We start from the raw sequence: 19053 nt of genomic DNA on the forward strand, positions 1-19053 counted from the left end.
CAGGTGCCCCACCACATGCAGCTGGTGTCCCCTGCACCTCAGACAGCCTGATTCCAGCCTATAGACCCTGTTAGCAGGTGCCCCACCACATGCAGCTGGTGTCCCCTGCACCTCAGACAGCCTGAGTCCAGACCCTGTTAGCAGGTGCCCCACCACATGCAGCTGGTGTCCCTTGCACCTCAGACAGCCTGAGTCCAGACCCTGTTAGCAGGTGCCCCACCACATGCAGCTGGTGTCCCTTGCACCTCAGACAGCCTGAGTCCAGACCCTGTTAGCAGGTGCCCCACCACATGCAGCTGGTGTCCCCTGCACCTCAGACAGCCTGAGTCCCGACCCTGTTAGCAGGTGCCCCACCACATGCAGCTGGTGTCCCCTGCACCTCAGACAGCCTGAGTCCAGACCCTGTTAGCAGGTGCCCCACCACATGCAGCTGGTGTCCCCTGCACCTCAGACACAGCCTGAGTCCAGACCCTGTTAGCAGGTGCCCCACCACATGCAGCTGGTGTCCCCTGCACCTCAGACAGCCTGTTAGCAGGTGCCCCACCACATGCAGCTGGTGTCCCCTGCACGTCAGACAGCCTGAGTCTGACACTTGTGTGCCACACAGAGGTTGGACTCTCGGTTGGTCACTTAGTAAAACAAACAGGGTCTATCCTTTTGTACCATAAGCAGCGGAGCAGAGTAACTAAGTACATCTACTCAAGTACTGCACTTGAGTACAGTTTTGAGGCACATTTGACTAATAATAATAATAATAAACTTTATTTGTATAGCATCTTTCATTCAAGCTCAAAGTGATTTGGGCCCCATTTGTGGTTCTTGGACCAATTTCTATGGGTCACGACTCGAGTAAAAAGATAAATCACATTTTATTTTCCTATATTTAAAAAAAATAATATATATATTTCAAAAGATTTTTTAAAATAAAAACTTAAAACAAACAAATCAAATAAATACCATGAATAACATAATTCTATTCGGCTCTTTTCACTAGTTTGGGTGCCGTACAAAGTTACAAACGTCTAATCTGTTTTGGGTGTCGACCTGAAAGGTTTGGGAACCACTGCTTTACAGAGCGACGCAGAGAACATGAAAAGAAAAAGCAAAAGCATACAAAATAAAATTAAGATGATAGCAAAAAAGGCAGTGAATCAGGCAGAACAATGAGGACTTTTTTATTTCAAAATCAACGTAAAGCAAGAGTGAATACTGTAGGTCTTGAGCTGTGCTTTAAAGGTGTCTACAGGGGCTGCCTTAAAGGTGTAGTGGGAGTTTATTCCAAGCCGTCTGTATTTTAGTTACTAATTACTTTGTAGATTTAGAATATTAAAGGTATATTCAGTGATTTGACTTAATTCAAATATCACTTATTTTTTCTTTTTTTCTGGATAATCCTCCCTACTATAGAGTGTGCTGACCATATAAGGAGTTCCTCCCTGTCCCCAGTGAGCCCCTGGGGTCAAAAAACCCTAGTTTCAGTTTTGGTGGCGGGTGGCAAAACCTTCATCCAATCAGGATGAGTGGGGCCTTCCTCCAATCATGATCGAGTGGGGGCGGGCCTTGGTGCACATGCTGTTGGCCTGTGCCTGTGCACATTTTGTTACCGGGGCGGACTGGGTGGTTTTCCAAATCACCCAAATCACTGAATGCTCCTTTAACAGAAAACTATTCTGACATTAACTGAAAAAAGGGTGATGTATTATTATAGGTTACATACCCAGCAGCACATGAAGTAATCAAAATCAGCCCCATCTTTACCAGCTGCAACATTAATGTCATTTCTAATTACAATGCAATAATGGGATCATGAAATGGACCATTCTGCATGAGTAGCACTTACTTTTGAATACAAGACTTTTACTTGTGGCAGTATTGCTTGTGGCGGTATTGCTATACTTTGACCACTTCTTACACCAATGACCATACAAGTACACGTCCAGTCGTCCACATGCCTTACAGAGGAATTTGCGCCAAACCATTGGAAAATATGAAGTCAGTGTCGTGTCTGTGGATTATTTGTTTTCAGTGGGTTTTTGCTTTTATATACATGGGACGGTAGAGAGACATGACACCGAGGTCAGAGAGGGGAAGGACCTGCAGCCGGAACTCAACTGGGGATGTTGGGATTATTTCCTTCAGTGTTTCCCAAACAATGGGTCGGGATGGGCCAAACAATAGGTCAAGTTCTTTAGTTTTCACCCCCCACCAAAAAAAACCCAACAAAAACCAAACCGAATTCCCACATTTCCCCCCATTTTATTTTTTTATATACATGATTTTCTCAAATTAAAAAAGTAACAGCATTTTTTTTTTTACTTTTTTTTTTTTTTTTTCTAAAGTTGTGAAAAAATCTACAAGCTCTTAACTTCTAAACCGGCTATTTTCATTATTATTAAAATAAGGCTTAAGTGATTAAAGGCACACCGGCCGCGTTTTTCGGAAAACCGATGGAGAAACGCCCCCTAAAAATCAGAATTTGCGCTCTGTGTGTGGAGACCTTAAGTATTTTTTGTATACGCTCTCTTTCCATGGGAAGAGAGCGCAAAAGTTTGGAGACACCTTGATTTAGTTGATGCAGTATCCGGTCATGATGTAGAGCGTGTCTCTGGACAAGAACCCACAGAGAAAGAATAGTACACCTGTCCAGGAATCCCAGAATGCAGTGGAGGCAATTGTCTTGACAACCGATGTAATACTGTATATATAGTGAGAAGCCTGGTGGCTTGTGCAAGCATGGCAGTGATGCGGAGTGGCAGGCCCTTGGCTCCGTACGAAACGGGCCGCGGGGTCCGTTTCGTGGGGGCTTCTCGTGTCTGTAACATCCACAATCTCATTTTCCCAAAGCCACCAGGAGATGGGGTCGGGGGGTGGTGGGGGGCTGGATTTGCACCGAAATGTATCCAGCGTTCGTGCATGTTCGCGGCATGGGGTTTTCCTTGGCACGGGGAAACTGATGGCTCTCCTTTTTTAATATAGAGTAAGCGAAGAATTCTGGAGGCAGGCTGTGAAAACGAAGGCAGCAGCAGCAGCACAATGGACAAAGAGCGCGGCTGTGGTTTTGGACCGCGGGGCAATCGAGGCGAGCCTAGATGGAAACCTCAGAGGGGGCTACCGTACCGAGAGCACAACGCCAGGTCAGGGCATCTGCTGACACATGACGGGCCCAGCGCTGGAGCTGATAGGAACCAGAGGTGCTCACTGCTACCCTGCAACACCGAGTTAACGGAACTCTGAGAGTGCACGAATGGAACAAAATGGACTGCCCTTTGCATTTTGTCCGTGTCACTGGGATTTTTTTTGCGTGGGGCCTTTTCTCAAGACGTTGCACAAAATCATGACTTGCTTTCATCCACTGTCTCCCTGGATGTTCTCAACTCGTCATACTGAATGTATTATCATGTAACTTTAACTCGGCTAACTGCCACATGTAACATCCCTGTGTGAAGCACAGTAAAACATTGTTATCCCCACCAGGCCGCAACTGCCAAAGGCGAGGGATTATGTTTTCACTCCTGTGAATCCGCTTGTCCGTCTGTCCGTGTGTGACCAGCTATAGTCTGGAACGTTCTGGCTGTACTTGGACAACATGTGACATACTAGCGTCATGTCCAGGCGGTGTACTTAAACATCAAGCTGCCATACACTTCAAATGAAAAGGCTTGAGAACCACTAAAAAGCTTGAGAACCACTGCTTTAGAGAGTTTGTTCAGTAAAACCACTGCTTTAGAGTGTTTGTTCAGTAAAATGGGTCACCCTGTCTCTCCAGCTCTTTAGTGAAAAGAAGGTTGGGGGACCAATTTCCAATTACCAATATCATGCAAGATACAACAATTTATTCCAAAGTGAAATTGGAACGGGAACATTTAAGAGGATAAATACTATTTTCTGGGTTCTCACTCCTGATTGCATAGCACTGGTATCCTGGCCTAAAGACCTGGGGAGACGATGTTACTGAACACTATTAGTAATTAGTAATTAGTAATTAGTAATGATTAATTTCAGACAAGCCAATCGCCAGAGGAAATGTTTCTGGACAAAATGTTACATTTTTCCTAACAAAGAAATACTTTGGTTTCCGATTGGCTGTCATTTTTGGGCTGAGTAGGTAGGGAATTGATTTTATTATATTTTTTTATTTAATTTTTCCGTGGGAAGGATGGGTAGCAAGGAATTCATTTTATTTTATTTTTTATTTTCTCTCTCGTAGTAAGTCGAGTACGTCGTTAAACAACTCCTTTTTGTTCTTTGGGCAGGTGTACGTTTTGTTGGGCTGCAAACAGCCGGTCAAATGCTGACGGAGGGGCAGAGGCATGAGCCGAAGGACGCTCCGAGGCTGCCTCCTCGCATCTCAAGGCTAGATACTTAAAGTCGAACATGGCCAACACGCACCCAGCCTGGGAGCCTAGAGGCTCCAGCGTGGGGGGGAGAGTATGTCGGCTGAGATCACCGTCCATTTATCCGCTCAGTCGTGTCTCCCTTCTGCGGACGAAAACCGACACCGGCACTGTTTCACCTCCTTAATTATGTCTGCAAATGATTTAGTATTCAATCAAATTATTTGTGGGGGTGCTTTGCACGGGCAGACGACAGACACGGTACACATAGGTCCATGCTGTGTTGTGTTGTGTTGTGTTGTGCGTCTCCTCGCGATGACGCAATCCAAAACATTTGCACACGTGATATTTTACATGAAAGCTACTGTGAGCTAGTAGCTTTGCTATTTTCAAAAATGAAGTGAAAATATGTGAAAAGCAACAAAACACAAATCTTGTATGTGGGTCCCTGGCATGACATATTCGCAGAAATTAATTAATTTGGGGGTCCTGGACATGTTTGAGGCGGACCGGGGGGTCCCCAGGAAAATTAGTTGATATAGTGTCAACAACTTTTACCAGTATTATTATGCTTTGGCTATTCAAAAATAGCAGATGGTACAAGCTCACAGCACGTCACTTTGTGCAACGCTGTGAGCTTGTACATCTGCTATTTTTGAAACGGTCTTGAAAAGGTTTGGACATGTATGGGGGGGGCGTCCCATGGCACAAACTCTTTTCAGATGGAGGTCTGCGGACAAATACACATTAATTTGGGGGTCCTTGACATGAAAATGTTGGAGGAGCACGGAGGTACATGTAGGATATCACGTGACACACACACATGTAACTGATACATCCAGCTCATTGTAATCAAAGGTGACAGAGGATTTTAGAAAAAAGCCCCAAATAAAGTAAATTGTCATGCTGCGTGGAATTTCCCCCGACATCCACCAGCCCAAAATAATATTTTCCATAAGATTCATTTTCCCTAGCGCTCTCAGGAAAAATATGCTAGTACAGTATGTTTTGATACTCAAGATCACCGTATTACTGAAAGTTACCATCTGCCAGTGGTGTAAATGTAAGTAAGTACATTTACTCAAGTAGTGTGCTTTTCAAGTAGCACATACTGCAAATTCACTGTACTTCTACTGCACCACATCTCAGAGGCAAATATTGTACTTTTTACTTAATAATTTGTCAAGTTATTAATCACAACATCTTCAAATTTATTTCTAAAATAGCCATAGTATAAGATGGGGCATATCGAAAACTAACTATAGTCCAATAACATGATGTCTATATCTATGGTATTTCTGTGTTTTTTCTACTTTTACTTAAGTCCAAAATTGTACTTCTTCCAGCCCTGCTGTTGAAAAGCTGTGGGCTAATGAACACCCCCACCCCCACCCCACCCCACCCTCCATTAATGTGACTGGAGAACACAAGAAAAATGATTTCAAATTGAGAACATCTGTTACTCGTCATGAAATCAAAATCTATCGGAGAGAAGAAAAAAAAAAAAAAAACACCCTTTAGCCAATAGCTTGAATATTTATTTGCAAAATTAGGGGCGAGAGTTAAGCGGGAATGTGAGATTTCTTCCCGCAAATACCTTTTTAATGACATTCCATTAATTATGGGTGTAAGTCTTCGCTGCAACACAGCTTGGCTGTCGTGCGAAGAGGACACACCTTTTCTACAGACCGTTCTTATTCTTTTCACACGCGGGGGTGATGACATTGCACAAAGTTTAGTGTTGCGTGGGTGCGCTGGTTCTCAATGTGTGGCTCGGGGACCACCAGGTGGCCCAACATGGACCCCCAGGAGTCCATGGGGGGGGGGGTTGGGGGGACCAGGGCGATCCACAGCAAAATGTGTTAATATAGCGTCACAAAACTCACAAGACTTATTATAGTGATAACATAACATGAACTAGATAAAGTGGGGCAGGTCAGATTGTGGCCTCCTGGGGGGTGCTATAATAGGCCAATGTGAAAAGGGTGCCATTTCTTCTTACGCCTTGGATGGCAATTGAATGATTTGAGGCATTTTGTTCCAAAAATGTGTTTTGCAAAAATCCACCTGCGATATATATAAAATTTGGGGCAGAGGTTCATCGTTGGCATCCAGGGAGTGTGTGTGCAAAATTTGGCATCGACCGGTGCCGGAGATTAGCTGGTAACAGACGGACGGACACACGGACGGACACACACGGACGGAGTGCAAAACATACTCTCTCCCCATGCCTTTAGCCTGGTGGACACAATAATACAAAAATAAAAGTCACTATTTGTTCTGGGGGGCACGCGTTAGTCCAACGTCCCGTTAGTCCAACATACGTGGCCGGTTAGCGGTTAGCGTTAGGGTTTGGGGTTAGTAATGTCTAACCCTGTGTTACTTTGACAAAATGGTTGTTCATTGTGATACCGATCTTAGTTCCACACTGATCCAAGCCGGAACACAAGTAAACATGCCCTGAAAACGCACTTGTGGGCCCAGTGGGCCCACCCATCCAACCGTGGTCAGATGGGTGGGCCGCGGAACACTTCCGAGACGTTCAAGTGGGCCCTGATCCAGAAAAGCTTGAGAACCAGTGGCCACAGATCATTTTTATTTATTTTTTCAAATCTCTGGGACCCCAATCTACACTGTAAACTCCTGTGTACAAATTGAAGTGGACCCCAGGGTGGTCCCCCGCCGCATACTTTGTATACGTTGAGAATCAGTGGTTAATAGTGCTTTTAAATTTAGTTGCATGTCCCTGCAATAAAATATGGCTGCTCAGCTCAGCTGTGCAAGCAGACAATAAAGTGGAGTCAGAGACCTGGCGAGGTGAATTGAGACTTGTAGTTGGACGATCAATCATTAGTGAGGGAGGGTGCAAGCTGAGTGCAAACAGGAAGATGACCAGATGGTCATAGTGCACACACTCAAGAAAAATGGTGTTAAATAAATTGCAGCAGCAAAAGTGTTTCTTTGGATCATAAACATAGTGGCCTCAAAGTGCATGAGGTCCGGGACTGGGGACCTCCAGGGGCGTTCTCCGCAAAATGTGTTAATATAGAATCATTATCAGTTTAATAACCCTACGGATATTTCCCAAAAGAGATTGGAATATGTATTTTCGGTGTCCCTGGCTGTTTGTGAAAGGTTGTCCGACTCAATATAGCATATAATCTCACAACGTGTTGTGAACTGCTAGGAATCTTTTTTTAAATTATAAAAATGTAAATTATCGTAACAATACGATATTATCATCCCAATATCGACATTGAGGGAATACAAACACACAAATATCATTTTTTTTTTCATTTCATTCGTCACAATGCAGGCCAACGACTGCATTGTGTGCGTGCGTGCGTGCGCGCGCGTGCGTGTTTATTTAAATGTTCCTCTTCTCTCCAATTGGTCCAGCTGGCACCCCCTGGGGGCTGTGCCCCCCCCCCCCCCCCCCCCCCCCCCAGCCTCCAGTCTTAACGCTGTGTTTAAACATGTGTAAACACGCTGGTTGGACAGTCCCTCAGTGGTGACAAGTGTTTACCCCCAACAGAGATGACCTCCAGTGTATCACATGTTGTTAATGTACTGGAGCCCCCATGGAGTAAACTCACGCCGTTGAAATATCTCCACTTACTGTAAATTAGATCAGTTTCAGGCGGGTGTGTGCGTGTGTGCGTGCATGCGATTGTGTGCCTGCGTGCGTGCGTGCGTGTGTGCGTGCAGTCTTTATATTTTGTCGTAACGATGGCATCGTGCCCTAAAAGAGAGCAGATCCACAGGCTCCCGTGTGAGCTTGTAGATCTGCTCTTTTCAACAGTGCGCCCGCCGGCATCACATCCTTTCTCCCACGGAGCGGTCAGGGTCCACCCGGCCACACAGCGGCAACCCGAGACGCGATAAAAAGGCGCAGATGAATCGCGGTCGGGCCATTAACATCTAATAACCGCAAGCCCCCAATAACGAAAATCCTCGTTATGCTTTCCAAATGAGGCTTGTTAAGAAAATTTGTCGATGGAGGGGGAAACTCTCGGAAGAAGTCGAAAACACGCACCCGCGGCTCCGGGCTTTTTTGGCTGGGTATTATTCAACCTCCAAGCGTGACTGTGTGTGTTGCTCTAGCTACTGGAAGGGGGTAACCCCAGTCGCTTTGCCTCCTCCTCAACACCTGTGTTTACTTTGGGGCCTCGGCCCCCCTCGGCCGCCCCTCAGCCCCCCATGACCCAGCAGCAATCCTTCATTCACTCTCCGAGGATGGAGTTTAGGCCTCAAGCCTCCAAGTATGTGCTGTCCCTGCACTTTCACCACTACGCTATTCCCTCCTAAAGAGCTTCAGTGTGGGGGCGCCGGCCCAAAAGACATTCCTCTTCCCAAATTCTAGTATATTTGAACATTCAGATCCTGCGCCTCTTATTATTGTAGTTTTAAGCGAAGCCAGCAGCAATAACGAGCCGTTTTTCAGCACGAGCGGTGGGGTCTGCATGTGAAGGACTTGGCGCGACAGCACCCTCAATTAACACCACCCTCCCCCAATACGTAGTAAACTTGACCGGGGTTTGGCTTTGCCAAACTGTCCACAGTGCCAAAACTACTAGCAACTGGTGTACTTAACATGGTACGGTATTACTGTGCTTAACTGACCAGCCAACTGGCCTGACCTGAACCCCACAGGGAATCTAGGTTGTACGGTATTGTCAAGAGGAAGGTGTGAGACAGTAGATCCAACAATACAAATTAATTTACGGCTGTTATCAAAGCAAACCTGGGCTTCCATAACACCTCAACAGTGAACAAAGGCTAATCACCTCCATGCCACGCCCCATTGGTAGCCCAGACCAAGTATTGACTGCATAGTACATACATTAATATACTTGACAGATGGTCGACATTTCTCATTTAAAAAAAAAATAGTTTAGTGGTCTCGTAAAATATTCTAATATTTTGAAATAGGATTTCTTTTTCATGAGCTGTATGCCATAATCATCAAGATTAAAGTGAAAACAGGTTTTAAATACTTCACTTTATGCACAATGAATTGAGAATATATGAAAGTTTCACTTCTTGAATTATATTTGGGAAGAAAATTAACTTACACAATATTCTAACTATTTGAAAAGGTGCTGTGTGTGTGTGTGTGTGTGTGTGTGTGTGTGTGTGTGTGTGTGTGTGTGTGTGTGTGTGTGTGTGTGTGTGTGTGTGTGTGTGTGTGTGTGTGTGTGTGTGTGTGTGTGTGTGTGTGTGTATATATATGAGAGACACAGCAAAGTTCGTCGGGATCGGGACTCAAACCCGCGACACACTGTCATGCTGGATTACCAGCCAAGGTTCCTGGACCGCTAAACCGGCCCAGGCCGGAATTTATATTTTAATGAATAAATCATTATTTGAATCAAACTGTATGGTGGAGTATGTTAATACTATATAACTAGCACATGTGTATGATAGCCTAGGTGTTTACACATTCCATGCCGTTGATGGAGATGTACGTCAAGTCTAATCTAATGCTTCACCGCCGATGACGGAGATCTCCGTCATGTGGTCTTTTCAGTGGTTTGTGATAGATTGCGCTCTTCACCAACGTATGAATGGTTCTAGGTTGCCAAGCAACCCCAGATTAAGTTTTAGGTCAAATCTTTAATGCAATATAAACTAATACATCTGTATGGTAGAGTACGTTAATACAATATAATTAGTACGTCTGCGTGGTAGAGTACGTTAATACAATATAATTAGTACGTCTGCATGGTAGAGTACGTTAATACAATATAATTAGTACGTCTCCGTGGCAGAGATGTTAATACAATATAACTACTACATCTGTATGGTAGAGTATGTTAATACAATAAACTACTACATCTGTATGGTAGAGTATGTTAATACAATATAACTACTACATCTGTATGGTAGAGTACGTTAATACAATATAATTAGTACGTCTGCATGGTAGAGTACGTTAATACAATATAATTAGTACGTCTGCATGGTAGAGTACGTTAATACAATATAATTAGTACGTCTGCATGGTAGAGTACGTTGATACAATATAATTAGTACGTCTGCGTGGTAGAGTATGTTAATACAATAAACTACTACATCTGTATGGTAGAGTATGTTAATACAATAAACTACTACATCTGTATGGTAGAGTATGTTAATACAATAAACTACTACATCTGTATGGTAGAGTATGTTAATACAATAAACGGTAACTAGTACATCTGTATGGTAGAGTTTGTAAATACAATATAAGCTCATACACCCCCTGGCCAAGCGCTTATTATCCGGGGCATTGGCTGAGCAGTAGACCTTTTATCTCTCAGCCGTGAGACCGTGGTTCAAATCCCGCAGACATACGAGTTATACAGATGGCAGCTTTAAAGGACTTTGCCGTGCAGGGATGGGAATACGCAGGGCTGAATCTCCGGCGTGTTTTCAAAGCCCTCGCCTAAGGAGAAGGAAAGCTCTCTCTTTGCTCTAAAGGCTCCATGTGCTTTCGGGGGGCTTTTAAAAGCAACATTTCAAACTCTTCTGAATGTTTTCCTTTCCAGGACACTGGCAAGTGCAGGAAGAGAACTCAAAGATAACTTCCTGAAGGCTCTGGCGGAGCGCGAGGAGGCCAACCGCAGCGGGGAAATGACTGTGAGTACATTATTACATCCACTCTGAATGCTACGTAATGGGATGGATTCCCCCGCCGAAATATGTCTGCAATTCCATTAGGAGCGGGAACAAAATCCATACTGTGTCAAGTTGAGTGGAAATGCCCCCCCCACCCCCCCCTTCCAAACACTGTCTGGACCAGCTGTCTCCCCGGACCGACACCCAGCAGCACCCAGTCCCAACTGAGCCCTACACGAATCAATGCAGAGACTCAAATACCTGCTTTATTTTACACTCGGTTGCTGCGCTCCTTCTTTTCCTCCTTAAAAAAAAAAGCAAATCTACAGTACAAGCTCACAACGAGCATGTAGATGTGCTACATCGGTGGTGGAAGTGGTCGCGTGCGTGCGTGCGTGCGTGCGTGCGTGCGTGCGTGCGTGTATACTTGCAAACTGCTGGACTGAACAGCCCCAAAGTTTCAGAGCATGCTGCCAGCAGGTCCCATAAGTACAGTACCTCTACTGTTTTTCTTCACGTTTCATACTTGTCCAAATCTGTCGAGTCAAACGTCATACTGTAGGCCGGGGACTGATGATGCAGGCTGGTCACCTGAAGACCCAGGTCCCTGTTGGAGCCATGACGTTCCCATGTGGATACCGAGATCCGCATGATTCATTACTGGTTAATCTAAAAGAAGGTACAGCACATATACAGTTTGATAATCATTAGGCCACAGACCCCTATTTGATATGATTTGTCTTTTATCTCTGGGACCCCAATTTAACGGTACAATCCTAATTGTTCATTTAGACTCGTTGGGGTCAATTTTTTCCCCTAAATATAAATCATTTAGCTGCTCTTTTCAATGGTACACTTCATTCAGGTTTATTAGGCATACTGGAATATCCTACGGAAGTAGAAGTGCTGTTACTTCAGTAAAACTACTCCAGTGAAAGTACAAAAGAAAATAGCTTTTTCTTGTATTTATTTATCCCATTGTATCAAAATGTTATATGCAATTCCCGACACCCCCATCGGTTGGTCTTGGGGAAGGAGTAGACAACCACACGTCTCCTACATGGCATCACATCACCGGTCCGCCTCTTTCCTCCTGACAGTGACGAGTTTCACCGGGAGCAACACGCTGCCAGTTTCAACCTGCATGAGTTATAGCTAATGCAGCGACAGAGACTACATGAGTTATAGCTAATGCAGCGACAGAGACTACATGAGTTATAGCTAATGCAGCGACAGAGACTACAATATTTGTATATTGTATTTTTATAGCTATTGATAGCTTGTAAGTCAGTTATTTTTGCACATCCTCCTGTCACAACATGGCCTCTACGCAGCTGGACGGATGGACCGGTCATAGACAAACCATCCAGAGGGGTTAGAGAGCACTGATCTCGGTCAAAGAACAGTTACGCAACATTACTTGGATCAGTAATCGTATCATCAATATGTAATCATTTATTTGGCAGTTGTAATAAGTTACACTACTCGTCACTGAGGAAAGTAATAGTATTGCATAAGGCCAATTGTGTTGGATTACACGGCCAAGATAGAGGCACTTCAAAGGATTCGAACGCCGTTCTCTGCGTTCTCCAAAAACTGCTACATTTAAAGTGATAAACACTTAATAGTAAGAGAAATCTATGAACATCTGGGAACTAAATCGTTACCAAGAAATTTCTTCACCAATGTGTTTCTAAAGGTGTCTAATAACATGTACTAAAAGTTTGAAATTCAACTCCCGTGGGAAATTGAGTTATTAGCATAATATGTGACCATACCCTTAACATCCTATATAAAAAAAAAAAAGTCAAAATTTCATCATTCTTTAAGTAGCATGTGACATATGAAACTATAGGGTTTTCATGATTCTGAATCCATTCCAAGCATTAGTTTTGCACAAAAAACACTCCTTGGGAGGAAAACGGCCTCACAAACGTGATGAGGTCAGCACATTTGGTCAAGTGGATATGGCCTAATTTAGCCCAAGGAGTGTTTTTTGTGCAAAACTAATGCTTGGAATGGATTCAGAATCATGAAAACCCCCTAGTTTCATATGTCACATGCTACTTAAAGAATGATGAAATTTGGACTTTTTTGCCTTATATAGGATGTTAAGGGTATGGTCACATATTATGCTAATAACTCAATTTCCCACGGGAGTTGAATTTCAAACTTTTAGTATATGTTATTAGACACCTTTAGAAACACATTGGTGAAGAAATTTCTTGGTAACGATTTAGTTCCCAGATTGGTCAAATACCTGATAAAATGCCCTTACTATAATACATTATTTGGTACTAGTTTGCGGCCAATACTTTTGCACTTTTACTGAAGTAACATTTTGAATACAGGAATTAGATTTAACTCGTGGCGTTGCTATTTTTCCTGGAATAAAAGCGTACTTCTTCCACCTCTGCTACACCGTTTCAGCCCAGTTCTGGGCTTCTTCCACCTCTGCTTATGCACCGTTTCAGCCCAGTCCTGCCAGCTTCTAGAACACAGTTCAATAACTGTTCCTCCAATGGCATATAATTGTCCGCGTATGTTTGCTATTGTATACGAGGAGATTTATTTATATTTCTCCCGCCCTGCGTTGATGTACCACCTCCAGTGGCCATAGACCCTGTCACAAGGTTTATTTACACCTATCACTCCCACTCCTCAAGCATTCATCCATGATATTAATGCGTTGAAACAAAACATGTCATAATTGTTGTAAAAATAGACACCGCAGGCCCCACAGCTTGTCATATGAGCTGTCCATTAAAGGTGTAACATTGTCGCTGTCAGGTGAAAACCTTGTATGTCTGTCTTCAGGAAATGGAGGGAGTTCTATGTTCTAATGGATCCAATGTTTTTTTTGTATTATAATTATTTAGTCATAAGCTCTTGTTAAAATACTTGTCATTGGTTCAATGTTTATAAACCCCAGGCACAGACACACTGAACCACTTTCAACCTGGCCTTCAGTGGCGTGCACAGATAGACACTAGGGGGTGCTAGAGCACATTGCCTTTTGGCAATGTGCCCTTTTGAAAAAAAAAGGGCACATTGCACACTGCACACATTACACTGTACAGTATGTGGACCATGGTGACATTGATCAATTCTTAATAAAAAGCTTCTAATATATTATTTAGTCCCCAGAATCTATAAATCTCACACTATTTAGGCAACCGGCCGGTTCCACGCGCTGCACAAGGTGCCCTTTTCTTTCCTTGAGCACCTGCCCCTCTAATTGTCTGTGCACGCCACTGCTGGCCTTCTTATTTTATTCTATTCAAGATTTTCCACACATTTTCTTTTCAAAAGTAGCAAAAGTATAGCAGATCTACTGTACAAGCCCAGCTTAACAACTGGTCATTCCTCTATGAAATATGGAGATACATGGTTAATGAAATACACACATCATTTACAACATTATGACATTTCTCATGTCATATGAAAGCAGGGAATCATAGCTTCAAATTGACATAATTGGTTGTTCAGTTTGACCCACCAGTTTTGGAGATATGTCTTATAGAGTAATTTGTCTTGCAGAAAACAGTTGAGTTGAGAAAACAGGCTTGAAAGGTTCACTTCTGTGGACTCTCTAACATTACACCTAGCTACATGTTTAAGGATTTATACTGTATATTTACATATCGATTTCAGCTCTGACATTTATTTATTATTATTTCAGACATGCTCTAGTAGTACAGTATGTGAAGAGTCTGCCTGTGCTAAAAAATCACACCCGTGTGAAGTGAGGGTCCTCTTGTCATATCAATTGTCAATGGCATTATTTTAATGTTTGTGTTGCCACACATTTATGTCATATTTGGCGGACATTTGACCTAATTTCTCCTTTCATTGTCAATGGCAAATATGAGACGTGTGGGGACAAAAGCTGTATATAGGAGGGGCTAACGAAAATCAGTTTTTCTCCTCTCCTGAACAGTTAAGTTATTCTTGCCGCCATGACTGTCTCTGTATCAAAAAGAGTCACATATATGGAGGTCCCTGATGTCATCAATATGACATCATAGTACTGATATCAGTCAGATGGCCATTTTGTGCATTCTTCAGTGATTTCCATACTGTACTGTGCTGTAACAGTATAGTAGGCTACATACAGTACAGTATGGAGGTCCATTGTCGCACTGGGTTCTGGACAACCGTCAATCCGCCGACTTCCCATCATGCCCTTGCGCAGTGGCGTGCACAGACATTTAGAGGGGCAGGTGCTCAAGTGAAAAAAAAGGGCACCTTGTGCAGCTCGTGAAACCGGCCGGTTGTCTTAATAGTGTGATATTTATAGATTTTGGGGCCTAAATAATATATTAGAAGCTTTTTATCAAGAATTGATCAATGTCACCATGGTCCACATACTGTACAAAAAAATAAAAATAATAATAATGAATAATTATATTTTTTCCCCCCTTTTTTTTCAAAAGGGCACATTGCCAAAAGGGCAGGGGGTGCTCTAGCACCCCCTAGTGTCTATCTGTGCACGCCACTGCCCTTGCGGACAGTACACATGCCAAGTCTGAAGTAGACCAGTCAGAGGGGTCACGCATGACGAGATTCCGTGCATTTGTAGCTAGATTCGGGACAAGCACTGCATCGTATGACCTCGCACTCTGCACTGCACTCCCCCCCATGCCAAGTTTGAAGCTGAACGGTCGAATGGTTCTGGGGGTGTGCAGCGGACGGGAAGAGATTTTGTGCATTTATAGACGGACTATAGAGAGTATGCGCGTGACATCATCATCAAACCCGGAAGTTATGCAGGAATGCCTACTGAGTGGCAAAAAACTACTTTCTGGCCTTGACAGCCCATACATCCAAAAAGAAAAGTCCTGTCTGATTGCATTAAACAACATTAAACAATGTTAAACTCACTTTGCCTGTTGCTTTGCCACTCGATTTGCCACTCGATGTGCCATTCACTTTAAGCATGCGCATACTCTCTATAGGCCGATGCACGGTGGGAACGATGTCTGTTGGGAATGAACACCCTTCATTTATTCTACTGGTATTAAGTACAGCGACAGCGACCGCAACATACATTTTGGGGAATAATACCATGATTTTATACATTGAGGATTGTGTTTAGGAAACTGCACTCTAGTCCTTTCAAGCTGTTGCACAAACTGCATATTGGAGCCTGGACTAACACATTTTCACTTGTGAGATTAATTAATTCATTTTTTATTGCTGTAATCCCTTAGTCCTTCTTCCTCTATTTTGAAAGTTGTCACAAGAAAAACAAGGACAACTAAACCCAGTGTTGTGTGTTCTCAACAATATTATGCTGACATGATTCTTACCTCCCCCTCCTCCTCCTCCCTTCTTATTTTTCCTCACCTAAGTGCTTCCTCTGATGAAAAAAAAATCCACTGAGAAAATGTTTATTTTCCTTCAACCTCTCCGTTTAAAATCAAATCCACATTTGAGCACTTAATACCTCCTTCTCTTTGAAACGCTTTGAGTTAGAGGTAATCTTAATACAGTTTGACGAGGCTTGACCCGGCTGGTATGTTTACCTTACTTAGCTATTCCAGTGAACATTTTGCTCATGTGTGGGCGTATGTATGTTTCATGTAGTTCCATACGAGATACTTTTTAAATCTCAGTACAGTTTTATGCCATGTTTGTGGCATAAAATAATATTGGAGGATTTCCTTCATGAGCACTGGGAATTGTCAAATATAACGGTTGTTGGAACTAAATTTACATAAACCTTTTAGATGATGTATCATGAATGAATGAATGAATGAATGAATGAATGAATCACCATTGAATCATCATCATTTTTCGACCGCGGTCGAGATCATGGCTTTCACAATGCCACGCCAGACTTCCCGGTGCTTCATTGCCACCCCCAGTTCCTGCTTACTGATGCATGTGTCCCTAGCGATGACATCAGGGAACGACAGTTTTCTACCTCTGGTCTGCTTTGAGGCAGGACTCCAGAGAAGAAGGGAAGATATAACCTCATTGTCAGCTCTGTAGCAGTGGCCGGCAAACTGTGTTCTTCTGGATTGGACTAGTGAAGAAACACGGGGAAGGTTGCCGTATATTAGATTAGTCGATGGGTGGCTCTTCCAAGACAGATTTTGCGCTCTCATTAGAAGGCGGGTGTAAGTGCCATCCAACCGTTTCTCTAGTTTCTTTGAAAGTGTCCATGTCTCGGAGCCATAGAGTAGAATCGGCTCAACGGTGGTCCTAAATATACATACTATATACTACAATATATACTACAATTATACTGCTATTAGAGTCAGACTGGTCGGTGCAACATTTTGGGGTCTGATACCGATCCCAATTTTGGAGGATCATAGCCCACAGATTACCAATGTTTTGTAACAAAAAAATGAAATAAATAAATAAAAGTAAATTAAATAAATGTAAACTCTAATCCATTTGAGAAAATGTGATTAAAGTTTTTTTTCAAAAAGAAGAAAATGACAATACTGTAGCTACTGTACCCGCTCGCAATGCGAGGTTGACAGTGGGGGAAAAAAGTCTGTTGTAAACATTGATACAATTGATGACCTTTGAGGATAAGGTGGCCTCTAATTCAAGGTGGCTCAGCCCTATGGAAAAATAAAAACAGGGGAACACTGATTTTTCTTCACTGTGCTTTGATCAAGATGTGGCATACATTTGTTGGATAGTCCACACTCTCACATTGCATTGCATCACATCAGAGTGCCAAACGCCTTGCCTTTTGAGCCGCCACATTGGCATTAGAGCCACATGCCTTCCCTTTAGAGCTACATGCCTTGCCTTTAAGACAATGCCTTGCCTTTAGAGCCACATGCCTTGCCTTTAGAGACAATGCCTTGCCTTTAGAGACAATGCCTTGCCTTTAGAGCCACATGCCTTACCTTTAGAGCCACATGCCTTGCCTTTAGAGACAATGCCTTGCCTTTAGAGCCACATGCCTTGGCTTTAGAGCCACATGCCTTGCCTTTAGAGCCACATGCCTTGCCTTTAGAGCCACATGCCTTGCCTTTAGAGACAATGCCTTGCCCTTAGAGCCACATGCCTTGCCTTTAGAGCCACATGCCTTGCCTTTAGAGCCACATGCCTTGCCTTTAGAGCCACATGCCTTACCTTTAGAGCCACATGCCTTACCTTTAGAGACACATGCCTTACCTTTAGAGCCACATGCCTTGCCTTTAGAGACAATGCCTTGCCTTTAGAGCCACATGCCTTACCTTTAGAGCCACATGCCTTGCCTTTAGAGACAATGCCTTGCCTTTAGAGCCACATGTCTTGCCTTTAGAGCCACATGCCTTACCTTTAGAGCCACATGCCTTGCCTTTAGAGACAATGCTTTGCCTTTAGAGCCACATGTCTTGCCTTTAGAGCCACATGCCTTGCCTTTAGAGACAATGCCTTGGCTTTAGAGACAATGCCTTGCCTTTAGAGCCACATGCCTTGCCTTTAGAGCCAATGCCTTGGCTTTAACGCCACATGCCTTGCCTTTAGAGCCACATGCCTTGCCTTTAGAGCTACATGCCTTGCCTTTAGAGACAATGCCTTGCCTTTAGAGCCACATGCCTTGCCTTTAGAGACAATGCCTTGGCTTTAGAGACAATGCCTTGCCTTTAGAGCCACATGCCTTGCCTTTAGAGCCAATGCCTTGGCTTTAGCGCCACATGCCTTGCCTTTAGAGCCACATGCCTTGCCTTTAGAGACAATGCCTTGCCTTTAGAGCCACATGCCTTGCCTTTAGAGACAATGCCTTGCCTTTAGAGCCACATGCCTTGCCTTTAGAGCCACATGCCTTACCTTTAGAGCCACATGCCTTGCCTTTAGAGACAATGCCTTGCCTTTAGAGACAATGCCTTGCCTTTAGAGCCACATGCCTTGCCTTTAGAGACAATGCCTTGGCTTTAGAGACACATCCCTTGGCGTTAGAGCCACATGCCTTGCCTTTAGAGACAATGCCTTGGCTTTAGAGACAATGCCTTGCCTTTAGAGCCACATGCCTTGCCTTTAGAGCCAATGCCTTGGCTTTAGAGCCACATGCCTTGCCTTTAGAGCCACATGCCTTGCCTTTAGAGACAATGCCTTCCCTTTAGAGCCACATGCCTTGCCTTTAGAGCCACATGCCTTACCTTTA

At 43.6% G+C, this 19053-nt stretch overlaps 1 protein-coding gene across 2 annotated transcripts in view; it reads left to right on the plus strand.

Annotated features, from left to right (window-relative positions):
• cfap299 (cilia and flagella associated protein 299) overlaps nt 1–19053 on the plus strand; it is a 123766-nt gene that overhangs the window by 13422 nt on the left and 91291 nt on the right. For both annotated transcript variants that reach the window (XM_079516629.1, XM_079516628.1), the window contains exon 3: nt 10865–10955. In XM_079516629.1, coding sequence (XP_079372755.1) covers nt 10865–10955 — 91 coding nt within the window. The remainder of the gene's footprint in view (nt 1–10864; nt 10956–19053) is intronic.

This window comes from Electrona antarctica, assembly GCF_951216825.1.
Source record: "Electrona antarctica genome assembly, chromosome: 12".
Taxonomy (NCBI): domain Eukaryota; kingdom Metazoa; phylum Chordata; class Actinopteri; order Myctophiformes; family Myctophidae; genus Electrona; species Electrona antarctica.